Below are 22821 nucleotides of genomic sequence, written 5' to 3'. Positions count from 1 at the left end.
GTCGAAAGGCGTGTGAGGTGCTTCAATTGGCTGAAGTAAGCCAGTGGGTTTAACGGATGGTGTCTTGCGGCGCTGGCATTCACGACAGCCTTTAACGTACTGTTTGACGCTTGCCGAAAGCCCGGGCCAATAGTACATTTCGCTTGCTCTAGCGAGTGTTCGTGAAAAGCCTAAATGACCAGATGTTGGTTCGCCATGGCAAGCGAAGAGAATGTCGTCGCGCATGTCCCCTGGAACCACCTGGAGGTAAGCACGGCTGGTCGAACGAGCATTCTGCTTATAAATCACGTTATCTCGCAGATAGAAGAACGTCAGCGAGCGGGACAGATGGCGTGGTATGGTTGTGTCGCGACCCTCTAAATGATCGATGATCGGTCGAATCTCAGCGTCGTCACGCTGCCGTCTGCTCAAGTCCGACGAACCAATGGCGCCCAGGAAGCCGTCATCATCCTCTGTTTCCTGACTGGCAGGATCAATGGGTGTGCGGGACAGCGTGTCAGCGTCTTCATGCTTACGGCCAGACTTATAAACGATGGTGATGTCAAATTCCTGTAGCCGCAAGCTCCACCGTGCCAGTCGTCCTGAAGGTTCGCGCATGCTTGCCAACCAACAGAGGGCATGGTGGTCCGTCACTACTTTGAAGGGACGACTATACAGATAACGCGAAACTTGATGATCACCCACACGACCGCGAGGTACTCTTTCTCCGTAGTCGAATAATTCGCCTCGGCACGGGACAGGGAGCGGCTGGCATACGCTACAACTCTTTCCACTCCATCTTGAAGCTAGACGAGCACTGCGGCAAGGCCAATCCTACTGGCGTTGGTATGCACCTCAGCATCAGCATCATCGTCAAAATGTGCAAGAACGGGTGCTGACTGAAGGCGCTGTCGTAATTCAGCAAAAGCCGCCTGTTGCTCATTATGCCACACAAATGGCGTATCGTCCCTTGTAAGGCGTGTCAGGGGTTCCGCTATCTTCGAAAAGCCTTTAATAAACCGGCGATAGTAGGCGCACAAACCCAGGAAGCGCCGGACGGCCTTCTTATCGGCACGAGCTGGAAAGGCGGCCACAGCGGCAAGCTTGTCTGGATCGGGTCGGACCCCTTTGGCGCTTACTACATGCCCGAGGAACTTGAGCTCTTCGTAACCAAAGTGGCACTTTTCGGGCTTAAGTGTGGGGTCTGCCGATCGGATGACTTCTAGCACACTCCGTAGGCGGTGGAGATGCTGCTCCAACGTTTCAGAGAAGATGACCACATCATCCAGGTACACAAGACAGGCCTGCCACTTCAGTCCAGTAAGAACAGTGTCCATCATTCGCTGGAAAGTAGCCGGGGCTGAACACAAGCCAAAAGGAAGCACTCGAAATTCACAGAGCTTATCTGGAGTCACAAAGGCTGTTTTTTCGCGGTCACGTTCGTCTACCTCGATTTGCCAGTACCCGCTTTTTAAATCGAGAGAAGGAAGATAGCGGGCACGCCGTAGTCTATCTAACGAGTCGTCGATACGCGGCAGCAGGTACACGTCCTTTTTAGTCACGTTGTTGAGCTTGCAGTAGTCGACACAGAAGCGTAGCGTTCCGTCTTTCTTTTTTACAAGAACGACCGGAGACGACCACGGGCTGTTGGAAGGTTCGATGACGCCATCGTCAAGCATCTCCCGGACTTGCGCACGTATGGCTTCGCGTTTTTTTGCCGACACGCGGTAAGGCTGCTGGTGTATCGGGCGTGCGTCTTCGTACGTGATGATCCTGTGCGTAGTGATGGAAGTCTGGCGTACCTTGGAAGAATATGCGAAGCAGGTCCTGAATTCAAGCAAGCGCTTGCGCAACGCTGTCTGGCTATCGGTGGACAGTTCAGAATTGATGTCGAGATGACCAAGAGACGTGTCTGCTGTCTCCACTACTTCTGACGTGAAACAGTTGTTAACGTTTGCTACTGCGTCTGCAAACGCTAACGAAGTGCCGCGGAACAGTTGTCGGTGCTCGTAGCTAAAGTTGGTAACAAGCAATTGCGAATGACCAGCACGAATCTGAATAACACTGCGAGACACACAAACACCTTGCTTCAGTAGGTGTTCCAAGTTACTTTCGACCACCGCTTCGCCATCGCGTAAGCCACAGCATGTGACGTCGACGAGGACACTGGCTCGTGGAGGAAGCGTTTCAGTGTCTGCAGAAACACGAAGTACGTCGTCGCGCCGTTGGCCGTCTTGCACGTCGATTGCTCGTTCGGCAGAGAAAGTGATACGACGCTCTTGCAGATCGATAATCGCGCCGTACTCCTGCAGGAAGTCAACCCCAAGGATGACGTCGCGGGAGCATTCGCGTAAGAGAAGGCAGCTCGCTACGAATGTAGATCCTTGAATCTCAACTCTAGTCGTGCAGGCGCCCAGCGGACAATGTGGCCGCCAGCCGTGCGAATCTGGGAGTTATGCCACGGCGTGATCACTTTCTTCAGCTGCGTTGCTATTTTCCCGCTTAGTATCATGTAGTCTGCACCGGTGTCCACTAAAGCACTAACGGCATAACCGTCAATAGTCTCTGGTATATCGAGCGAAAGCCGGTCGTCCCGTTCAGCTGCAGGTGATGTCTGATCGGTATGTTTCCGCAACTGCGTCCGTCGGAGCTCTTCAGCGCTTCGTCCGTCAGCGACCTCGCCCCCAAAGATCGCCTCAGTTAGTTTTCCCGGCGGGGACTGGTCGACCGCTCGGGAGAATACCGCTGGGGCGGAGGTGAAAATCGTCTCGGAGACGGCGATCGCGACTGCCGCCTGGCAGGCGGTGGCAAGCGCTGCTGAGAGAGGTAGTCCTCAGTGTCCCGGGGTCGCTGGCCGTATCGGGGCGGCGGCGAGTATGCGGAAAAGCCGCGAATCCCAAGGCGCCGGTATGGGCACTGGCGGTACAAGTGGTCAGCTTCACCGCAGTGGAAGCACAGAGGCCGATGATCGGGTGTGCACCAAACATCCGACTTCCGAGGGGGCGGCGTCTGTCGTCGACGTAGTGAATTGCTTGCTCCGAACGATGGGCAAATGGAGCGGCATGAACAACGGGCGGCGGTGTACACCCAGCGACGTAGTACGGTATCGGCTGCGCCGACTGAACTGACACCGTAGGAGGAGCACGAACGAACAGCGGCGGAGAGGAAGCAGGGCGCTTCAGCGCTTCCGCGTAGGTCGCACGGGGGTATTCAGGAGGTACTGCCGCAGCGTTATCAGGAGGCAAGGTGTCACGGAGCGCCTGGTGCAGTTCGTCCTTAATAATGCTCGCTATGGAGCTTACCGTAGGGCGCGGTGTTACGGCGGCCTTTTCCAACTCTTCACGCACTACAGAGCGGATGAGTTCTCGCAGACAGTCACCGTTGCTTCCTATGGCCGTGAAAATGTCAGCAGCAGACATGCTGTTCGCTTGCCGCTCATAAAGGCTCGAGCGATGCAGAAGCATCTTTTCCATGGTCATGGCCTCGGACAAGAACTCCGCGACCGTCTTCGGAGGGCTCCGCACGAGGCCAGCAAAGAGTTGCTCCTTGACCCCGCGCATCAGATGACGTAACTTATTCTCCTCCGCCATTCTTGGATACGCTCGTCTGAAGAGGCGTGTCATGTCTTCGACGTACGTGGTCACAGTTTCGTTTGGCAACTGGACGCGCGCCTGAATCGCTCGTTCCGCTCATTCGTGGCGATCAGGACTGGTGTAGGTCTCCAAAAGCAGACGACAAAACTCGCACCACGACGTCAGTTGCTCCTCACGGTTCTGAAACCACGTACGCGCCCCATCCTCCAGGTAGAAGTAGAAGTGTCTGAGTTTTTCCCTGTCGTTCCATTCGTTCACGGAGGCCACACGCTCGAAGTCGACCATCCAGTCTTCGACGTCTTCGAACACTGTGCCATGAAACGTCTTCGGGATCCGTGGGCTCTCAAGTGTGTAACGGTTTGACATCGTGCTTCCCGTAACGGTTGGGGCGGTTTGAAGAGAGGCGCTGGTCATACCGGTTGATGTGGTGGGAACCGTAGAGTCGACGACTTCTGGGGACAGTCCCCTGATCCTGCGGCTGGCCAGATGCACGGGAGTGTCGACAGGCACTGGATTCGTAGCGCGGATCCTTGGAGGGGTCTGCAACATCCGTGAGGACGCTCCCCCAGCACCTCCACCAGTTTGTCACGAGCCCCGAGAAGTAGTCGTGAAGGTTTAATAACCCGTAAAGCAGCTGACTCTCGGAAGACGTCGCGCGACCGTCGGGGCTGGCTCGAGCCGAGAAGGGGCGCGCGGTCTTCTTTCTTCTCTTGGGCTCGACCCACTCTTGCGCTCGACCACTACCTACAGGTGGCAATATATATATATATATATATATATTTGGGGGGGGGCAAGATTCTCTTCTGGCCTTTCGAATGGCTTCCGATGAAAACCTGAAAGTGTACTGGCAAGCAGGCAAACAATGCTCGCTCCTCTTTGAGCCGCCTTCGTGGAGGTGGCGTTGTTATCAAGAATCCTGCCCTTGGGAGGAGTTCTCAGAAAGTTATGTTCCTGTGCTAGTTGACCCACGTCTTAACGATACAATGATGCTTAAGGAGGGACTACGCAAAGATTAAGAAAAGGGAACTCAAATGTAAAGAAGCTCTGTAGCGCCAAAGTGGTGCCTTAAATGTCTCCGGAAAACCAATCGGGTTGTTGTATCAGCATAATCGAGTGCTTTCGACTTACGAGTCGCTCTCCTGCTGTGTTTCATCACCTCGAGGACTTTGCTGAAACGCACTACCTTTGCTGACTCACTTCATTTCTTCTTGTCTTTCCTTCATTCTTATCTCCTTGTCCTGAACAAGAGCACTGTTGTATCTTAAGGTTTTCAAATGTAGAAGGAAATACGTCTTGGCCTATAGACTTGAAACCCAGAAACGGGGCTGCTTCATACAACTTTACTAGATTATCGGTTTGTCAAGGGAAATCTTGTTCAGCCATTGTATCGGTGTGATCGTAATTAAGGTATAAGCAGCGCGTTGCGCATAAGAGGCACGTGACTAGAGTGCTCCGCATCAATTTCGATCGCTGGGAATTCTGATGCACTCCGAAACGCCGATAGAAGAAACTTGTTGTGTTTCTCTCGCATTGCGGCCCTCACAGCAGCTTTATAACAATGACCCCCCTGCGTAGCGACGCAAAGCAGCAACCAATGAGCCACAGAGGCATTCAACTCTCGCTACGCATGGGTCAAGACTGGCCGCACCTGGAAGAGCAGCGTCCTGGCGGGAACGTCGTCGAACGAGACGGGGAACTTGAAGGTCTCGTCGAAGAGTGGGTCCGTAGAGCGGCGCCGCATCAGCGCCTGCCGCTGCTTGCTGTCCACCTCGGGCAGCAGCGCCACTCGCACGCACGGCTCGCCGAAGCCCCCGCCGCCTCCCTGCTGGTCCATCCGGGGCCCACCCAGTTCCATGGCTGCAAACGAGAGCGCGACACTGCAGTCCGCTGTCTTTTCAATGACAATGACGTTTATTTTCGCATCAGTGCAGAGTAACGACACGAAGGGGCGTGCGGAAAAAGCTGTCATTTCGACAGCTTGACAAAACCGCGCAGGCCCCCGCATCGGCGTTCACGGCACTGACATAAACACAATCAGCCTCTAACATTTCAGAAATTATACAAAATTTACCCAAGTTACGCAACAAACAAAAGAAAGTTGCGTACAAAAATACAATCTTATACCATCTTACAGAATACATAAACTACAATCACATATTCTATACAGACAAATGCGTGTACTCTTGTACAGAGACCCAAAAGAAAAAAAAAACAGTGTACATTATTATGCAAGCGTATTTCTGTTTGACGCAGAGCAAGAACGAAAACAACGAAAACATACTGTTGTTGCCCCCCCCCCCAAAAAAAAAAGAAGAAAAGGAAAAGAAAAAAATGTCGCAGTTTCGCCCGAAAGGCAAAGAATCGATTGCGATAGCAAATTAGTAGAGAGCTATTCGGAGTAGGGATAGTAGTTTTATGGGGTGCATAAACTTGGACACATCGGCTTACTAACTGAAATAACAATCGTGGTGTCAGCGCGCACAAGCAAACATGAATAGATCGCACTGAATGACCGCAGACAACGACTGTCAAAACGCTGGCAGCAAGCGCAGCCAGCCGCTGCAGCGGGCGAAGAATCGTGCGGTCTATCGCTTCAACGGAAACTGAGCGGCGAATGCACACCGCATAGAAAGGTCAGAGCCATGTGGAGGTAAGAGACGGTGCCGGAGACCGGCACCGCCAGGCAAAGGGCAGAGAAGAAGTTGTTGGCAGAGGAGAAGCTGCGCCCCCCCTCCCCCCCTCTTCCCGTTTCTTGCTTACGCGTGGGAGATTGAGCGGCAAGATACGCCTTTGATGCCGGGCACAGCGCCGCCCCGCCTCCCTCCCTGCCATACCCCCTCGGCTTTTCGCGCGACGATCGCGTTTGCTTTCCACCGTGCGTTCGCTCTCAGTGATAGCGCGCGGGGGAGTTCGCCCTCCGTGATAGCGTGCGTGCGTGCGTGCGTGATAGCGTGAGTCCTCCGCGCGCTTTCGATTTTATCGCCCTTGGAATATATACGGAACCTCACGGCGACGGCGACGACGGCGACGGCGACGCCGACGGCAGAAATCCGGTTGAAGTGTCTATATAATTGCTATCGCAATAAAAAGCACCTAACCAACAACAATCTTCTGAAGCGGCGCACGAGAAGACACAGACGTTATAAACCCGGAGAAACCAGCTAGTTGTGTGCGTCATCACGGTTGCTATAACCACAAAACAGTTGAATTATCGTCGCTGCCTCGTATGCCCCACTAAGACGATGTCATTTCTTCCTTGCAGCAAAAGCTGCACATTGCTCATTGCGTAGTCGATTTGACCAGCGCAGAGATCTTGAGGAAGGCGTCGAGGAAGGGAGAGGGGTCAGTGTTTCTTTTTTTTTTGGGGGGGGGGGGGGTTTCGTACGTAAGGCTCTAATTACTTGTCGCTTTTTTCTGAAGTCTATCCACTGCTCACATACTCGCGTCATTTTCCGGTATCATGTGTTATTGCACGGCATGCCGGTAACACATGCTACCTAGATGCTTACGATGAACTCGGCATTCATTTAAATTAGGGGTGTGCAAAAACCTAATAGTAATTTCGAATCGAACCGAGTCGAGAAAAAATCAGAATATCGAACATCAGAAATTTTAACACAAACTTTTGTGCTTCCAAATTTCGTGTAAAAAACATGGTGCGGCACATGCTCAGGAAGCTAATCACATTACTTAACAAGTATCTGTCTAGCTAGCTAATCAGTAACTTAGGTACCTATGAATCGAGATGTATAGTATGCTCTACTTTTATGAAAGGGAACATCAAATGAGTATGTGAGCACAGAGAACAACCCAGTGCGTATACGAACGTCTGGAAAATATTTTATTGCGACAGCAATTATATAGACACTTCAACCGGATTTCTGCCGTCGCCGTCGCCGTGAGGTTCCCTATAGATAAAATCTTCGCCGCGCGCCGTATGCCCGAGCGAAAGCGTGCGGGGACGCGCGCTATCACGGAGAGCGAACGCACTCAATCTCCCACGCGCAAGCAAGGAAGCAGGAAGCCAGCGCCGGAGGGAGCGGGGGGGGGGGGGGGGGGGGCGCACTTCTACTCTGCCAACAACCTCGCTCGTCGCTCGTCCGCACCGTCTCTTACCTCCACACGGCTCTGACCTTTATGCGCCGTGCATTCGCCGCTCAGTATCCGTTGAAACGATAGACCACACGTACCTTCGCCCGCTGCGGCGTATGCTTGCTGCCAGCGTTTTGACAGTCGTTGTCTGCAGTCATTCAGTGTGATCTATTCATGTTTGTTTGTGCGCGCTCACACCACGCTTGTTCATTCAGTTAGTAATAGTCGGGCCACATTTTCCAACGCACGCTACACATGCAATGCTGCCCGGATCGGCAGTGCAGCGCTACAGGTGTGTCCCTTCGCACGCGCTGTCCACGGGAAGCACTTCTCATCAACACCACCGTTTCACACGCGCCTTCTCGTGGTCATCGAGTCTCTCTTCATGTCGGTCTGCTTACGCCGCAGCACACCTGCTTACTTAATCAGCTCATGTTTACTACAATTCATATTGCTACCAAAGCCGCTCACCTTACTTCGTATGACATTGCTGAGTTGCTATCGCATTCATTGCTTCGCCCTTAGGGCGAAACTGTGCCATTTTTTTGATCGATAGAATGTCTGTCAAATAGAATCAAGTGCTTTTTTTTTTCCTCTGAAGCTGAAGAAAAAGCGATGTTGTCGTATATACCAATGTGGTTTTCGGTTTAATAGTGGGCCATACCAGCACCGAAATTTCCACTGCCAAGGCTGGCGTGACGATAGCGGTGACGTCAAAATCACTGTTGCCTACGCGGGAGCATCCCCATTAGATTCTATGGCAGTCGGGCCAGCTAGCATGACGTCACGGATCGGAGTGTGTAGGCCCTGTGCTATCTAGGTGGTGTTGGCCATACTGTGCTTAATGGCAATCTTCTACTGCTTAGAATGTTTTGCTTTCCAGTAGTCCTCCAGAATACAAGATTTTCCATCTTTTAGGTAGGTTGTTTCTGTGGGTTATCGACACCTCAATATAAGGCCAATTTGCGCGACAGACAAAAGCGGAGAGTGCTCATCACGTCACTCGGCAACGCTCCGCGTGGTCATGGGCGCCACACGGGTCGACTGCGGTCGGCGCCGACGGTGAAGAGTTCTCAAATTGGGAGGCCCACGGCAAGTTCGCGCGACGTCCCCCCCCCCCCCTCGTCCTTTTTCTTTTTCGTATACATCCATCTGTCGTCTGTGCAAAGACGTCTGCAGCCGGGGGTCAGCGTGCTGTGAGATAATATTTTAACGCGACAGCGTTGAGGGCCCACGGCCCCGTGTCGCAGAAAATACGGCATTGGAGTCGGTGTCGGCGTGGGCGCGCCGGCGTACAGGCCCGACCGCACAGGCCCTCCGCGTGGCGCAAGGCGTTAGTGAACAAAATTGAATTTCTCACATTAAGATCCGTCAGAAAAATCGTAAAGTACGGCTTAACCAAAACCTACAGGCGCGATAGCGTTGGACTGTAATTTTGAATGTACGAGAAAACACAACTCTCTTACGAGGAAACTGAAACACAAACCCCTTTTCCTGCATTTCTACCATATCAACAGCGGCGCGCAGATGCGAAGGTGGAGAAAAAAGAAAGCTGCAGTTGCCGGAAAGCCTGACAAGCATTCAGAGTGAATGCTATCGCGCTCCACTCTTAAAGGCGTACCTTAAGCGTCCTTCAATTTTTCGAGCCCGCCATGTAAATCCAAAGCTAGTCTTATGACGGGTCGCTCGAAGCTACGAAAGGACACCGTTGTGCGCCTACAAATGGCGTTCTGAACGAGGAGTCGCCGTACGGTATTTCGCATAGATAGCGGCCATGAACAAGCGTCACCCTATGCACTCGCTCTCGTTAGCGAGGCGGTTGGTCGGCTTTCTGAGGGTCGTGCGACCACGGTGAATACATGTGCATTAATTCGGTATGAAACCGTAACTTTAGTCGCCGACACGCGAAGACGCGTCTCCAATTAGGCTTAACGGACCAGACAGTGTGGCCAATGGTGTGGCCGAGACGAGAATTCGCCGCTGGCCGATGTGATAACGGGCCACAAACCGTCACGGAATGCTTGTAACTAATGTTTCTACAGGTGGCTCATCAGTGATCAGTCGCATGATCACGCGTACGGGTTAGCTTGACGGCCATGGAAGTCCCGTGCGGGTCCGCGGTCGACCAACCTGCAACTACGGCGAGCACGTGTGCCAAGTTTGAGAACTGCGCGAATTTGCCTGCGTGAACCAGGCCTGCAGTCAAAGGGGGGGGGGGGGGCGCCTCTACCCCCCCCCCCCCGAAATTTTGATCTTTCTGTGATTTACGGAAAATAATTACGGAAAAATAGGTGCTTTCCTCAAATAGTCAAGGCCTTCAGCAAGTGCGCCCCCGATAAGAGTTCCTGGCTACGGGCCTGGCGTGAACACTGAACTTGCGCATCCGATATGATCAGCATGCCTTCCGGTGGCTAATCGGCCCGATCTTTACACATGCTTCCGTGCTTTCCATACGCACTGTTTTTGTTGTTGCCTCCGTTCGCGTACCGTTAATCGTTTCGGTCGGTCCGGTTGACCTGGTCGAACCTTGTACCGATAGATATCGCACGTCGTGGGAACGCTGAGCGCGTCAGGGCACCGACCACGGCCCGGTCACTGTGGCATCACTGTGGGTACCGAAGATTCACGAAATCGAATACGATATTTTCGATTTCCTAAGACAATTATTCGAACATTCTCTATACGATTCGAAATCTAATATTTGAGAATTCGCACAGCCCTAATTTAAGTGCATCCTTGTTTGAAAGCCTTCAGCCCGTATGGATGGTAAGCGAAGCCGACTCTGAACAAGAACACATAAGAACACATAGATCGAGGTGGTTGAAAACACCCCACGAACAGCAGTTTAGCATACTTGAAAAAATCCCGCATACGTGCGTTCGATAATGCCAAACTGGCTTGCACCAAAATAACTGCGGTGTATCGAACTGCACGCATACGTTTTAAAATGCGGTCAACTGGCAGATAAATGCATAGTGAGGATGTTCATGAGCGACAGATAGGTTTGACTTGCTAACAGCGGCCTGTCATTCCTTCTCTTGCCTGCTATATTTAGCAACTTATTGTAATGAGAGCGTAATTGTGTGGATTTATTTTGCAATCAGCAAGGCCACGTTTACATTTTTCTCGTTAAAATAATTAACCATTGGCTCTATTCTTGTGGACAAGTTAATTCCTAGCGGCAAGCATTACAAAGAAGAGAAAGAGTATTTAATCACCATCGCTATTCTATCACCTTCGCGCCACTACAGCGTCGTAGCGAATCACAAGACGCATAAAAATATAGGTCTCAGTAAGAAAAGAACCGAGAATAATCGCTGAGTAGGTAAAAGTAACGGTACGGGCGTTATTAGCGCCAAGGTAGTCGAAAATTAACCAGATTGCATTTTGCACTATACCCCCGTAAGGGCTGCACCGCCGTACATATTGCTACATGCATATTGCGTGTTTCTTCTGGACGATGCACGCGGGCGCCTAGACGAAGAAGACGAACTGCTCTGGGCTCTCGAGCTATCGGCTGAAATGGCGAGCGCTGCAGCTATCTTTTGTAAATATACTTGTAAATAGTCTCCTGTACTTAATCGTTCGTTCGCGTAACATTTTGGTGGAGGTGTTCGGTTCCTCACTCAAGGATCCTACCGGCCGGCTTGGTCGCTGGGCTCTGCGGCTACAAGAATATTCCTATGCGGTAGTCTACAAGTCGGGCCGCCTAGATCAAGACGCAGGCTGCTTATCACGCTATCCAGTGGACGAACCACCCGCCGACCCTGACACCGATGCCGTAGCTTGCGTTTTCTCGGTTTCTCAGCTGCCACAAGTCGCCGACGAGCAACGCCGTGATGCCACCTTGCGCGCCATCATTGATCGTTTGGAATCTTCGCCTTCTGATTCTTCCCTTCATTTGTTTGTTCTCCGGAATGGTGTATTATACCACCACAGCGTCCGCCCCGACGGTCCTGCCTAGCTACTCCTCGTCATTCCTCGGCATCTCCGGTCAGCTGTTCTCCAAGAACTTCACGGCTTACCAACGGCAGGTCACCTCGGCGTCTCCCGCACCTACGACCGGATTCGCCGACGCTTCTTTTGGCCAGGCCTTGCCCGCTCCGTCCGGAAATACGTTGCGGCGTGTGATAAATGCCAGCGCCGAAAAACACCATCTACGCTCCCTGCGGGGTGCCTTCAACCACTCGACATTCCTTCGGAGCCCTTCTTTCGCGTTGGCTTGTACTTACTTGGCCCTTTCCCTCTATCAACGTCTGGCAACAAGTGGGTCGCTGTGGCGACAGATTACGCCACGCGCTACGCCATCACCAGAGCGCTTCCAACAAGCTGCGCCACACATGTCGCCGATTTTCTTTTACGCGACGTGATTTTGCAGCATGGAGCTCCACGCCAGCTACTCACTGACCGTGGTCGGACATTCTTTCTAATGTCATCGCCGACATCCTGCAGTCCTGCTCAACTAGGCACAAGCTGACTACGTCTTACCATCCACAGACGAATGTGGATGGTAAGGCTTGCAAAGTATGTCTCGTCTGACCATACTGATTGGGACATAGTCCTACCGTATGTCACATTTGCTTATAACTCTTCGCGTCACGACCCTGCCAGCTATTCCCCGTTCTTTCTGTTGTTTGGCCGAGAACCAAAATTGCCATTGGACACATCCCTTCCATCCGCTGCAGCAGAGACCAGCGAATATGCTCTTGACGCCATCACTAGGGCAGCCCAAGCTCGCGATATTGCCCGCGCTCGCCTCCTGACCTCCCAAGAGAACCAACGGCGTTTGTACGATCGACATCACAGAGACGTTCACTTTTCGCCTGGATCCCTGGTACTCCTATGGTCATCGAATCGTCACGTTGGTCTGTCTGGAAAAACTCATGTCTCGGTACACAGACCTATATCGAGTGCTGCGTGCCGTTACTCCAGTTACGTATGAAATCGCCCCAGTCAGTGCCTCGTCTGCACCGCCTTCCACTGACGTTGTGCATGTAGCACGCCTAAAACCGTACTACCCTCCTGTTCCCACTGATATTTAGACGCACCGGGACGGTTCTTCTGCCGCCGGGGATTATGCTACATGCATATTGCGTGTTTCTTCTGGACGATGCGCGCGGGCGCCTAGACGAAGAATACGAACTGCTCTGGGCTCTCGCGCTATCGGCTGATCTGACCAGCACTGCAGCTATCTTTTGTAAATATACTTGTAAATAGTCTCCTGTACTTAATCCTTCGTTCGCGTAACAATATGGACATCTTGGGGCAAAGCTGCCGTAGGGCACAATTTTGGGAAATGCAGTGAGTTCGTTTGGACTAAGCAGGAGTTTCGCGAGGCAATGGTGTCTGCAAGGTGGCTTCAGCGGTGCCTACAAGAAACGAGAATAAGTCGCAGAGTAGCTAAAATTTGCTGCCTGCCAGGGCATAATTAGCCCCAATATAGTCGAAAATCTCAAGCATCGGCCCACCTGGCCTCCTGGGCAAAAAAAGAAAGGGTCAACCAAGTGTCGACGCAGAAGAAGACAAGGTCGATGTAATTGCGCGTGACATGCGATACGAATAAGATACGCAATGAGTGAATAATGAACATGACAAAGAGACACAAGGAGACAGAATATAGAAATATAATCAACCTTCGATTATCAAATCACTCGAACCACCATGTGCATCGACCTTGCATTCTTCAGCAACGACACTTGCTTCACGCTTTCTTTCTTGCCCGGAAAAAAGAAGCAAATAAATAGCTCATCAGAGCACGGCACTGCTCAGAGTAATTTATTACCCTACATCGACTAATTCGGAGCTCACAGCATAAAGCTCCATAGCGCAAGGAACCCACTTTCGTAGAAAAACATTACGTCGAAATGGACGACCACCCGTCTTTGTGTTCACTTGTACGTGTGCTTATGAATTATACATTCTCTATCGTAAACACTCGTTTTGCGTGTGTAGCAATTGGACATAAGCCTTATGTTTCACAGCCTAGCTTGAGCTTCAAGATTTAAGTAAGCTCACCGGGCGTGGCCGCTCTTTACCGATCGTTCTCCACGTCACGCGAAACGGCAATCTCAAAGTTTTCCTTATGTGCATCAGAGAAACGTTGCCTTCCACAGGCGCGTTTTCTATTTTCCGATTTTCTCGTTTTAAGCTACAGCGTGGAGTAGAGGGGTAGCGTGGAGTAGAGGTAGAACACCCGACTTCAAATCTGAAGGTCGTAAGTTCGAATCCTGCTCCATTCCACTACATTTTCAGGCATGGAGTGGTGCCTGACACCGGCAAAGAAAAAAAAATATATACATATTGCCGAGAGCTAGTGGGGCTATACTAGTTCAGGTGCAACCAAACTAGGCAGGCCCACTAAGCTTCATCAAAGTCACTCCCTCACCAGAACAGGAATTAGCCTCCCTGGTGCAGTATTCGGCCACTACCTCCCTCATGACTCCGACAATTAACCCATGGCCCTCAGTTCCCAGTGGCTGCGGAGCACCTGACCAAGGCGGCGGTCAGACCTGCTACGCGGCAGAGGGTGCTAAGAATCTCTGGGTCAAGGCAGGCCGCCAATGGAAACTGAACCTGGCAACGTTCAACACGCGCACCCTCTCGAGTGAGGCTAGCTTAGCAGGACTATTTGAAGAATTATCAGGCATTTCCTGGGATATTATTGGCGTTAGTGAGGTTAGAAGAACTGGTGAGGCTTACACAGTACTGACTAACGGCCACGTCCTCTGCTACAGAGGTCTTCCAGATAAGAAAGAATCCGGGGTAGGATTTCTAGTGCATAACAACGTAGCGGGCAACATTGATGAATTCTACAGCATTAATGAAAGGGTAGCAGTCGTCGTAATAAAGCTGAATAGGAGGTACAAAATGAAGGTAGTACAAGCCTATGCCCCAACTTCTAGTCACGATGATGAAGAAATAGAACAGTTTTATGAAGATGTTGAACTAGCAATGAGAAAGGTGCAAACTCGGTATACTTTAGTCATGGGCGACTTCAATGCAAAAGTGGGGAAAAAGCAGGTTGGTGAGCAAGCCATTGGCAACTACGGCATCGATTCTAGGAATGCAAGAGGAGAGATGTTAGTAGAATTCGCGGAAAGGAATAGGCTCCGAATAATGAATACCTTCTTCAGGAAGCGCAGCAACAGGAAGTGGACCTGGAAAAGCCCTAATGGAGAAACAAGGAATGAAATAGATTTCATACTCTCTGCCGATCCAAGCATAGTGCAGGATATAGAAGTGTTAGGTAAGGTGAAGTGCAGTGACCATAGGTTAGTGAGGTCTAGGATTTCTCTCAATTTGAAGAGAGAGAGAGTGAAATTAGTGAAGAGGAAACAGGCCAACCTAGAGGCAGTAAGGGTAAAAGCAGACCAATTCAGGCTGGTGCTCGCAAACAAATATGCAGCTTTAGAACAGGAAGATGAAGATAACATAGAGCTAATGAATGAAACCGTAACTAGGCTGATCTCAGAAGCAGCAATTGAAGTGGGAGGTAAGGCACCCAAGCAACCTGTAGGGAAGCTCTCCCAAGAAACAAAGGACCTAATAAAGAAACGACAAAACATGAAAGTGTCCAACTCAAGAGATCAGATAGAATTCGCTGAACTGTCAAAACTGATCAACAAGAAGAAAGTAAGGGATACTCGAAATTATAACGTGGGAAAAATTGAGGAAGCCGTAAAATATGGACGCAGCATGAAATCAGTAAGAAGAAAACTAGGCATAGGACAAGGCAAGATGTATGCACTGAAAGATAAGCATGGTAATATCATCAGCAATTTCGATGACATAGTAAAAGCAGCAGAAGAATTCTATACTGACCTGTACAGTAGCCAAAACAGCCAAGCTTCTTCCATTCGAAATAGTGATGAACCGGATACAGAAGCTCCTTCTATAACTAGCGATGAAGTTAGAAGGGCCTTGAAAGACATGACCAGGGGAAAAGCGCCTGGAGAAGATGGAATAACAGTAGATTTAATCAAAGATGGAGGAGATATCATGCTTGAAAAGCTTGCGGCCCTTTATACGCAATGCCTCACAACTTCAAGTGTACCAGAGAGCTGGAAGAACGCCAACATTATACTTATCCATAAGAAGGGAGACGTTAAAGAACTGAAGAATTACAGACCCATTAGCTTGCTTTCAGTATTGTATAAAATATTCACCAAGATAATTTCCAATAGAATCAGGACAACACTTGACTTCAGTCAACCAAGGGAACAGGCTGGCTTCAGGAAGGGATATTCTACGATGGACCATATCCATGCCATCAATCAGGTAATCGAGAAATCTGCGGAGTACAATCAACCTCTCTATATGGCTTTCATAGATTATGAAAAGGCATTCGATTCAGTAGAGATATCAGCAGTCATAGAGGCATTGCGTAATCAAGGAGTGGAGGAGGCATACGTGAATATCTTGGCAAATATCTACAATGATTCCACAGCTACCTTGGTTCTCCACAAGAAAAGCAGAAAGATACCTATCAAGAAAGGGGTCAGGCAAGGAGACACAATTTCTCCAATGCTATTCACTGCATGCTTAGAAGAAGTATTCAAGCTCTTAGACTGGGAAGGATTAGGAGTGAGGATCGATGGCGAATATCTCAGCAATCTTCGGTTTGCAGATGACATTGTCCTATTGAGCAACAATGGAGAGGAATTACAACAAATGATTGAGGACCTTCATCGAGAAAGTGCAAGAATTGGGTTGAAGATGAATATGCAGAAGACAAAAATAATGTTCAATAGCCTGGCAAGGGAACAAGAATTCAGGATCGCCAGTCAGCCTCTAGAATCTGTAAAGGAATATGTTTATCTAGGTCAATTACTCACAGGGGACCCTGATCATGAGAAAGAAATTTACAGAAGAATAAAATTAGGTTGGAGTGCATACGGCAGGCATTGCCAAATCCTGACTGGGAGCTTACCACTGTCGTTGAAAAGAAAAGTGTACAATCATTGCATTCTACCGGTGCTAACATACGGGGCAGAAACTTGGAGGTTAACAAAGAAGCTCGAGAACAAGTTAAGGACCGCACAAAGAGCAATGGAACGAAAAATCTTAGGAGTAACGTTAAGAGACAGGAAGAGAGCGGTGTGGATCAGAGAACAAACGGGGGTAGACGATATTCTAGTTGACATTAAGCGGAAGAAATGGAGCTGGGCAGGCCATGTAATGCGTAGGATGGATAACCGGTGGACCATTAGGGTTACAGAATGGATACCAAGAGAAGGGAAGCGCAGTCGAGGACGGCAGAAAGTCAGGTGGGATGATGAGGTTAGAAAATTCGCAGGCGCAAGTTGGAATACGCTAGCGCAAGACAGGGGTAATTGGAGATCGCAGGGAGAGGCCTTCGTCCTGCAGTGGACATAAATATAGGCTGATGATGATGATGATGATGAAGCTACAGCGTTCAACGCGGACGATGCCCCCGTCTGTAGAAACAGCCCGCAAGTTCAGCAATGCCGACCGCCCCCCCCCCCCTCCCCCCTGCCTAGCAGATGCCGATAGTCTCGAACGATCTATCACCATTCAAGCCAAGGTGCTCGCACGAGAACCTGCGGCCGATACAATCTCGCCTGTATTTGCCGTTTTACAAGTGTACGTCCTTTATTTTATTATTATTATTATTATTTGAAAGTTTTATTATTAGTATTTGAAAGTTTGCAATGTGGCAGAAAACGTGCGAAGCATGCATGTTATATACCGGGTGTTCAAAATTAAGCTTTACGGAAATTTTAAAATCGCCTGTGGCAGGTAGCATACTTCTTATCGTTGAGCTGGGTTATTCGAAGAGGCGGACATTAGTAGCCCGAGAAATCGAAACACACATTCAACTAATTAACAAAATTTGACTAATGAACTTCTTAGTTAATTACTTTACAGCACATATTGCAATTTAGGAATTGTAGCCGGTTAGCTTGTAAGATGCATTCACTTGAAATGAATTTCCACGATGACACCAGTTTCGAGATTTTATTTCCCAAAGTGCGCGACAAAATACATGGGCGTTCCAGTTGCTTTTGTGCTTCAGTGTATAAAACAGCATTTTGGTAAAAAAAGTCCGTGGAACAACAGTGCATTTTTACGGCGAGTTTGATGGCGCATATCTCCAAACTGGTGTCATACTGGAAATTCATTCCAAATGAATACGCCTGACAAGATCACCGGCTACAATTCGTAAATTGCAATGTGCGTCGTAAAGTAATAATTAAGAAGTTATTTGGTGAATTTTTGGTAATTAGTTGAATACGTGTTTCGATTTCTCGTGCTACTAATGTCCGTCTCTTGGAATACCCCAGCTCGACGATAAGAATTATGCTACCTGCCACAGGCGATTTTTAAAAATTCCGTAAAGCTTAATTTGGAACACCCGGTATACAGTGCTCAGTCATTCCAACGCGATCCTCGACCTGCATGGCAACCGGTGCGCTTTGCCCCATCGGTGAGCACTGGATGATAGCTAGGAGGCCAAATGCAGTCACAATACGTCACACGGGTCATCGCTTCCATTGTATACCACAATGAATCAGCTCGGTGTCTCCAGCGCCCACCGGTCCCGCAAAATGCGCCGATTATCGCGTTAGATTCGCTGATCAGTGTAAATGTATAATTTGTAGTGCTTGGAGAATATTGCACGGATCCAAGGTGCAAGCTATAGATCCACAGATGGCAGTCAGGTAGGTGGCTTGGGTGTAGTCCCACTTTTAAGAGGTAGCGACGCGTTAATGAGCGCGGTCCAGGACTACACCACAAAAGGTGCGGTAGAATTGCGACGGCAGGTGGGACGAGAGCCTGAAAGTTGTGCTGAAGGCTGCATGTCCAACCGTCCACAAACGGACCATAGACAACTTGCGGCTGGTATCTTTGTGGGAGTCGTTCCTTCCTCGTGCATTTGATGAAACGGAGAGCTAACGAATTTCTCCGTGTCACTGAAAACCCATACCGCACCGCACATGGGCGTTCAAGTGGAGACCAATTCACTCTGAACGAGTAACACAGTGCAAACAAAAGTGGACTAAACGGATAAAACACAATGACACGGCGCTGTGTCGTGCCACGTCGTCGTTTTCCATTCGACATCAAAAAAAAAAAAATGCCAACCAACCATCCCGCCTTGCCATCTTGCTTCAGTACAAATATCAATCTTGAGCATAGCTTATGTAAGCATTCTTTCACTTGTGTGACTGCGGTTGCCAGGTCATGTGAAGGGCTACATCAAAATGTAGCTGCTGAGCACAGTTACAGACTTTGAGCCGCCGAGTCTGTGCCACTTTTGTTTCATGCAGCGATACCAAAGCACTGTACAAGCCCCAGACGTTCAGCTTCTGTAAATGAGCGCGATGAGACCGTACAGTTTGCAAGTGCGGCCTGTGCGGTTTGAGCTTATCAAAACTGAGTTATGGACAGGGCGATCATTCTAGTTGATCATAGGCACTCCAATGCAGGCAAACTATGGTCGCAGGGCTATCATGCGACAACTTCCTTTCTACATGCCACCACGTTTCATCCAATTTCCTCTGGGTCTTTTCTAATGACATTTCTACAGGACGTAGCGTATACGTGATACGAAGCATTTACTCTTCCGCGCACGTCTCTTACATCTCTCGCTCATACCAAAGAACCTATCAATACTGCAATGGCTATTTTGTACTCAAATTAGACGGTGACGCCAGAGGCGGCCAGAAGCAAGGTGGCACCAACAACTATGGCGCAAATGCGTTCTGCAACATGCTACAACAGCTCTCGCGCTCATCTTACTTATAGGCGGGTATGCAAAGCTACGAATTCTAACTCCCGGGCAGCATGCCGCCATTTCGCGTTCCCCTCACTCAGAGCTCGATTCACTGAGCTCGATAAAGCAGTCATGAATAGGCAGCTCATTAAGTCTTCCCGGTCCTCGCTTCACCCTTCAGCAGAAAAAACGACGTCATATATTCCCAACCGGTGAAAAAGGAAGGTCATCATCGCCTCGTTTCGTTCCCATGCAGGCAGGTCGTTAGCTTCGTTCCATAGGTAATCTACTTCATTTTTGTTTCGTCTTCCGCTCGTCCAATCAGCTCTTTTCTTTAAGCGTCAACGTCTATGCATGGTGTTTTTTTTTTTAGTTTTCTGTCACGGGAAGGAGCCGCACGAAAACATTAGCAGCTAATGACCCAAAATTATTTCCCGGAGAGGCGTCGAACGGCAGCGGGCTGCTTTAAAATGCCCGTCTGCCGCTTTGCCCGTCAATTAGACAGCTCGACGTCTACTAGCAGGGCCAGGCTCCATTTTTTTTTTTTTGTATTTGTCAACTGATCACACAAAGTTCCGGAAAACTTTTCACACCCCTGGCGGCACTCACACTAGGGCATCACGAACAAAAAAAGTGAGGCCTATGAAAGAGCTTCGCGCGCAGGAGCATCAGCTTTCCCGTTTTCTTCAATTTCAGCGTGAGGCGAAGCATACTGGAATTTCACATTGAAACACCTGCTTCCGAGGTTTTTAAGCGTAGTGCTCCCGGAAGTGCCCGGAGTAATCAGGAAAACCGTTATACGCTTGTTGATCACCTTCCTCTAAGACAGCGATTTCATGAACGCTGGGTGAAATACGCGTGCTAATAGCGTAAGAGACACTGAGGTGCAGGGACAGATCCAGGCCCTCGTCCTGGAGGGGGAGGCCGGTTGCAAAACTCCCCCAACTTTTTTTGATGCTATCAGCATTCTTTGCCATCTTCAAACGTTTTGAATCTATCTATCTATCTATCTATCTATCTATCTATCTATCTATCTGCCCTCTTACACCGACCCAGTGGCCAACCTTGTCTACCACTTCCGGCCACAAGGTATGTGCTCGAACACCATTGTCGTGACGCCATTGTCGTGAGAAAATACGACTTTTCCGCCTGAACAGCGTTCCCGGAGCATTTCCCCGCCAAAACCCAGCGTCTGCAGCCGTTTCGCGCCGAAATTCCCTAATCGGCCAATCAACAACCGTAACGCGCTGTACGTGTCCAAATAACGAGCGAGCCAATGGTGCCCTATGACGCACGGACGCACAGTATACAATGAGCTGTGGAAAGGAGGGTAAAGCGATACCCCTACTGACATCATGCGATCGTTTCCTCGCCCATTCAAGATACACGGCACTTCATCAAGACGATAGATTCCCCGTTACTTTGCCCTCGCTGAAGAAATTGTGGCTCTCTTGTCCTCAGTCTGCAAATGCACGGTACTTTAGTACCTTAAAACATAGTGTTTTGCGTATACATGTCTGCATATACTATTTGTTAGCAGACGAGTTAGGAACCAATGTAGGCCGAGACACCACTTAAAACACCATTCCTACGCAGTAGCAATGAAGCCAACGAGCGAAGGAATTATTTGGAAAACAGATCAGAAGCATTAGCTTCCACACACGTCTTCAAGCCGTATACTTCACTACCGTGAGGACGACGCAATGACGACGATGGCGTGACAAAAGTATAAAGATAATGAGACGAACGCTGGAGTACGACGACATGCAACGGCGTGACGATGACTGCATGACGAGTCAGATCACGAAGCTGGAATGACCACCGGTGTTAGACACCGGATCGGCGTAAGGGGATAGATAGATAGATAGATAGATAGATAGATAGATAGATAGATAGATAGATAGATAGATAGATAGATAGATAGATAGATAGATAGATAGATAGATAGATAGATAGATAGATAGATAGATTCGATAGATAGATAGATAGATAGATAGATAGATAGATAGATAGATAGATAGATAGATAGATAGATAGATAGATAGATAGATAGATAGATAGATAGATAGATAGATAGATAGATAGATAGATAGATAGATAGATAGATAGATGCCGAGTAAGAATAATGGTGAAGTGGCAAAACGCCGAGGGTTATCTATGTTTCACTGAGAGTTAGGCAAGCCTACGTGAATTCAAATTCAGTGTTAATATCTACATGAATGGATAGGATATCTTTAGAAATAGCGAGAAGGACGCCGCCTCCTCGACGTGCAGTTCGGCCACAATGGTAGATAGCGAATTTGGTGCATTCTCCTATCTTTCACGAGCGCTTTAGGTAGACGCATCACAAATATAGCATTTATTATGAACAATTTATTGTAGCGGAGTTTAATGTTCGGGCAACCGCGGTGACTGGAACCGAACTCAATTAGATTATTGAGAGTAATGCGGGTGAGTACCGAGAACTCTTCACTAATGGTAAGGTTATTTTATTTGAATTAGTCACGCAGCGCGAACGCTTTCTCCTGAGCAGCCTTTTTCGCTCCTATAGGAGCACTTTCTTTGAGCAGCCGAAGCACTTTCTGCCTCGCTCTATCCGCAGAATAGAGCAGCCAGTACGCTTGCGTAAATCTTTTGCAGCTGTCTAACGTTCGGTCCACCCAGGTGCTCACCTTCGATGACGTGCACGACGAGGTCGGACTTGTCGAAGTCGTACTTGAGCCGGAAGTGGAGCCTTCCGGCGTGTGTCGGGGCGGCCAAGGTGGCTGAAGCGGAGTGGGACGAGACGTCGCGAGACTGGAAGAACACCGCCTCCTTCTTGCGGTACAGGTCCGGCTGGATTCCGCCTGCAAAAAAAAAAAATGTACACGACGCCGTCAGGAACGCCGCACGTTAGCTTCCGGCGCAGTAACACACTGTCGATATGCGTCTGAACCACACTGGGCGTATTAGAGCGAATAGCTCTCTTGCCATTTCGCCCATTTTCATGGTGGTCAGACTCACCACCGGTACCAGGTATCCGATGCAAAGGGCGCGTGCTCTCGCAAGAGCGAGTTGCGCCGAGCGCGTTTGCCCCCGAACGCAAACTATTAGTCTCTTTGAGAGAGAGAGAGAGAGAGAGAGAGATATCATTTATTAGTTTATTAGTCCACAAAGAACTAAAGCCCAAGTACGGGCCTCCTGTTAGGCTCATGCCTCCTGGCCCAGGACGTTCTTGGCGTGCTGTACCAGAATCGGCCACCATAGACGCGTGTGCTGTCGCGCGAGAGCTTTGGGGCGTCTTAGATTTCGATGCTAGAGCGTTTTACCGTGACTATTACTCAGACTACGTGACTATTATTACCCACGGTACTGCTGCATGCGCACTAGGAGTCTGCGCATGCAAAATACGTAAACGTTACTCACGGTACGTGACTGTTA

The 22821-nt window shown here is 49.5% G+C and overlaps 1 protein-coding gene across 1 annotated transcript in view; it reads right to left on the bottom strand.

Moving 5' to 3' along the window:
* Positions 1-5193: 5193 nt before the first annotated feature.
* Positions 5194-22821, bottom strand: part of LOC125939825 (synaptotagmin-10-like) — a 39568-nt gene continuing 21940 nt past the window's right edge. The window contains exons 3-4 of the mRNA XM_049655280.1: positions 22074-22247; positions 5194-5429 (exon numbers count right to left, since the gene is read on the bottom strand). Of these exons, the coding sequence (XP_049511237.1) occupies positions 5194-5429; positions 22074-22247 (410 nt within the window). The remainder of the gene's footprint in view (positions 5430-22073; positions 22248-22821) is intronic.

The sequence above is a fragment of the Dermacentor silvarum genome, chromosome 9 (assembly GCF_013339745.2).
Source record: "Dermacentor silvarum isolate Dsil-2018 chromosome 9, BIME_Dsil_1.4, whole genome shotgun sequence".
NCBI lineage: Eukaryota > Metazoa > Arthropoda > Arachnida > Ixodida > Ixodidae > Dermacentor > Dermacentor silvarum.
This window is presented reverse-complemented; position numbering and strand designations above follow the sequence as displayed.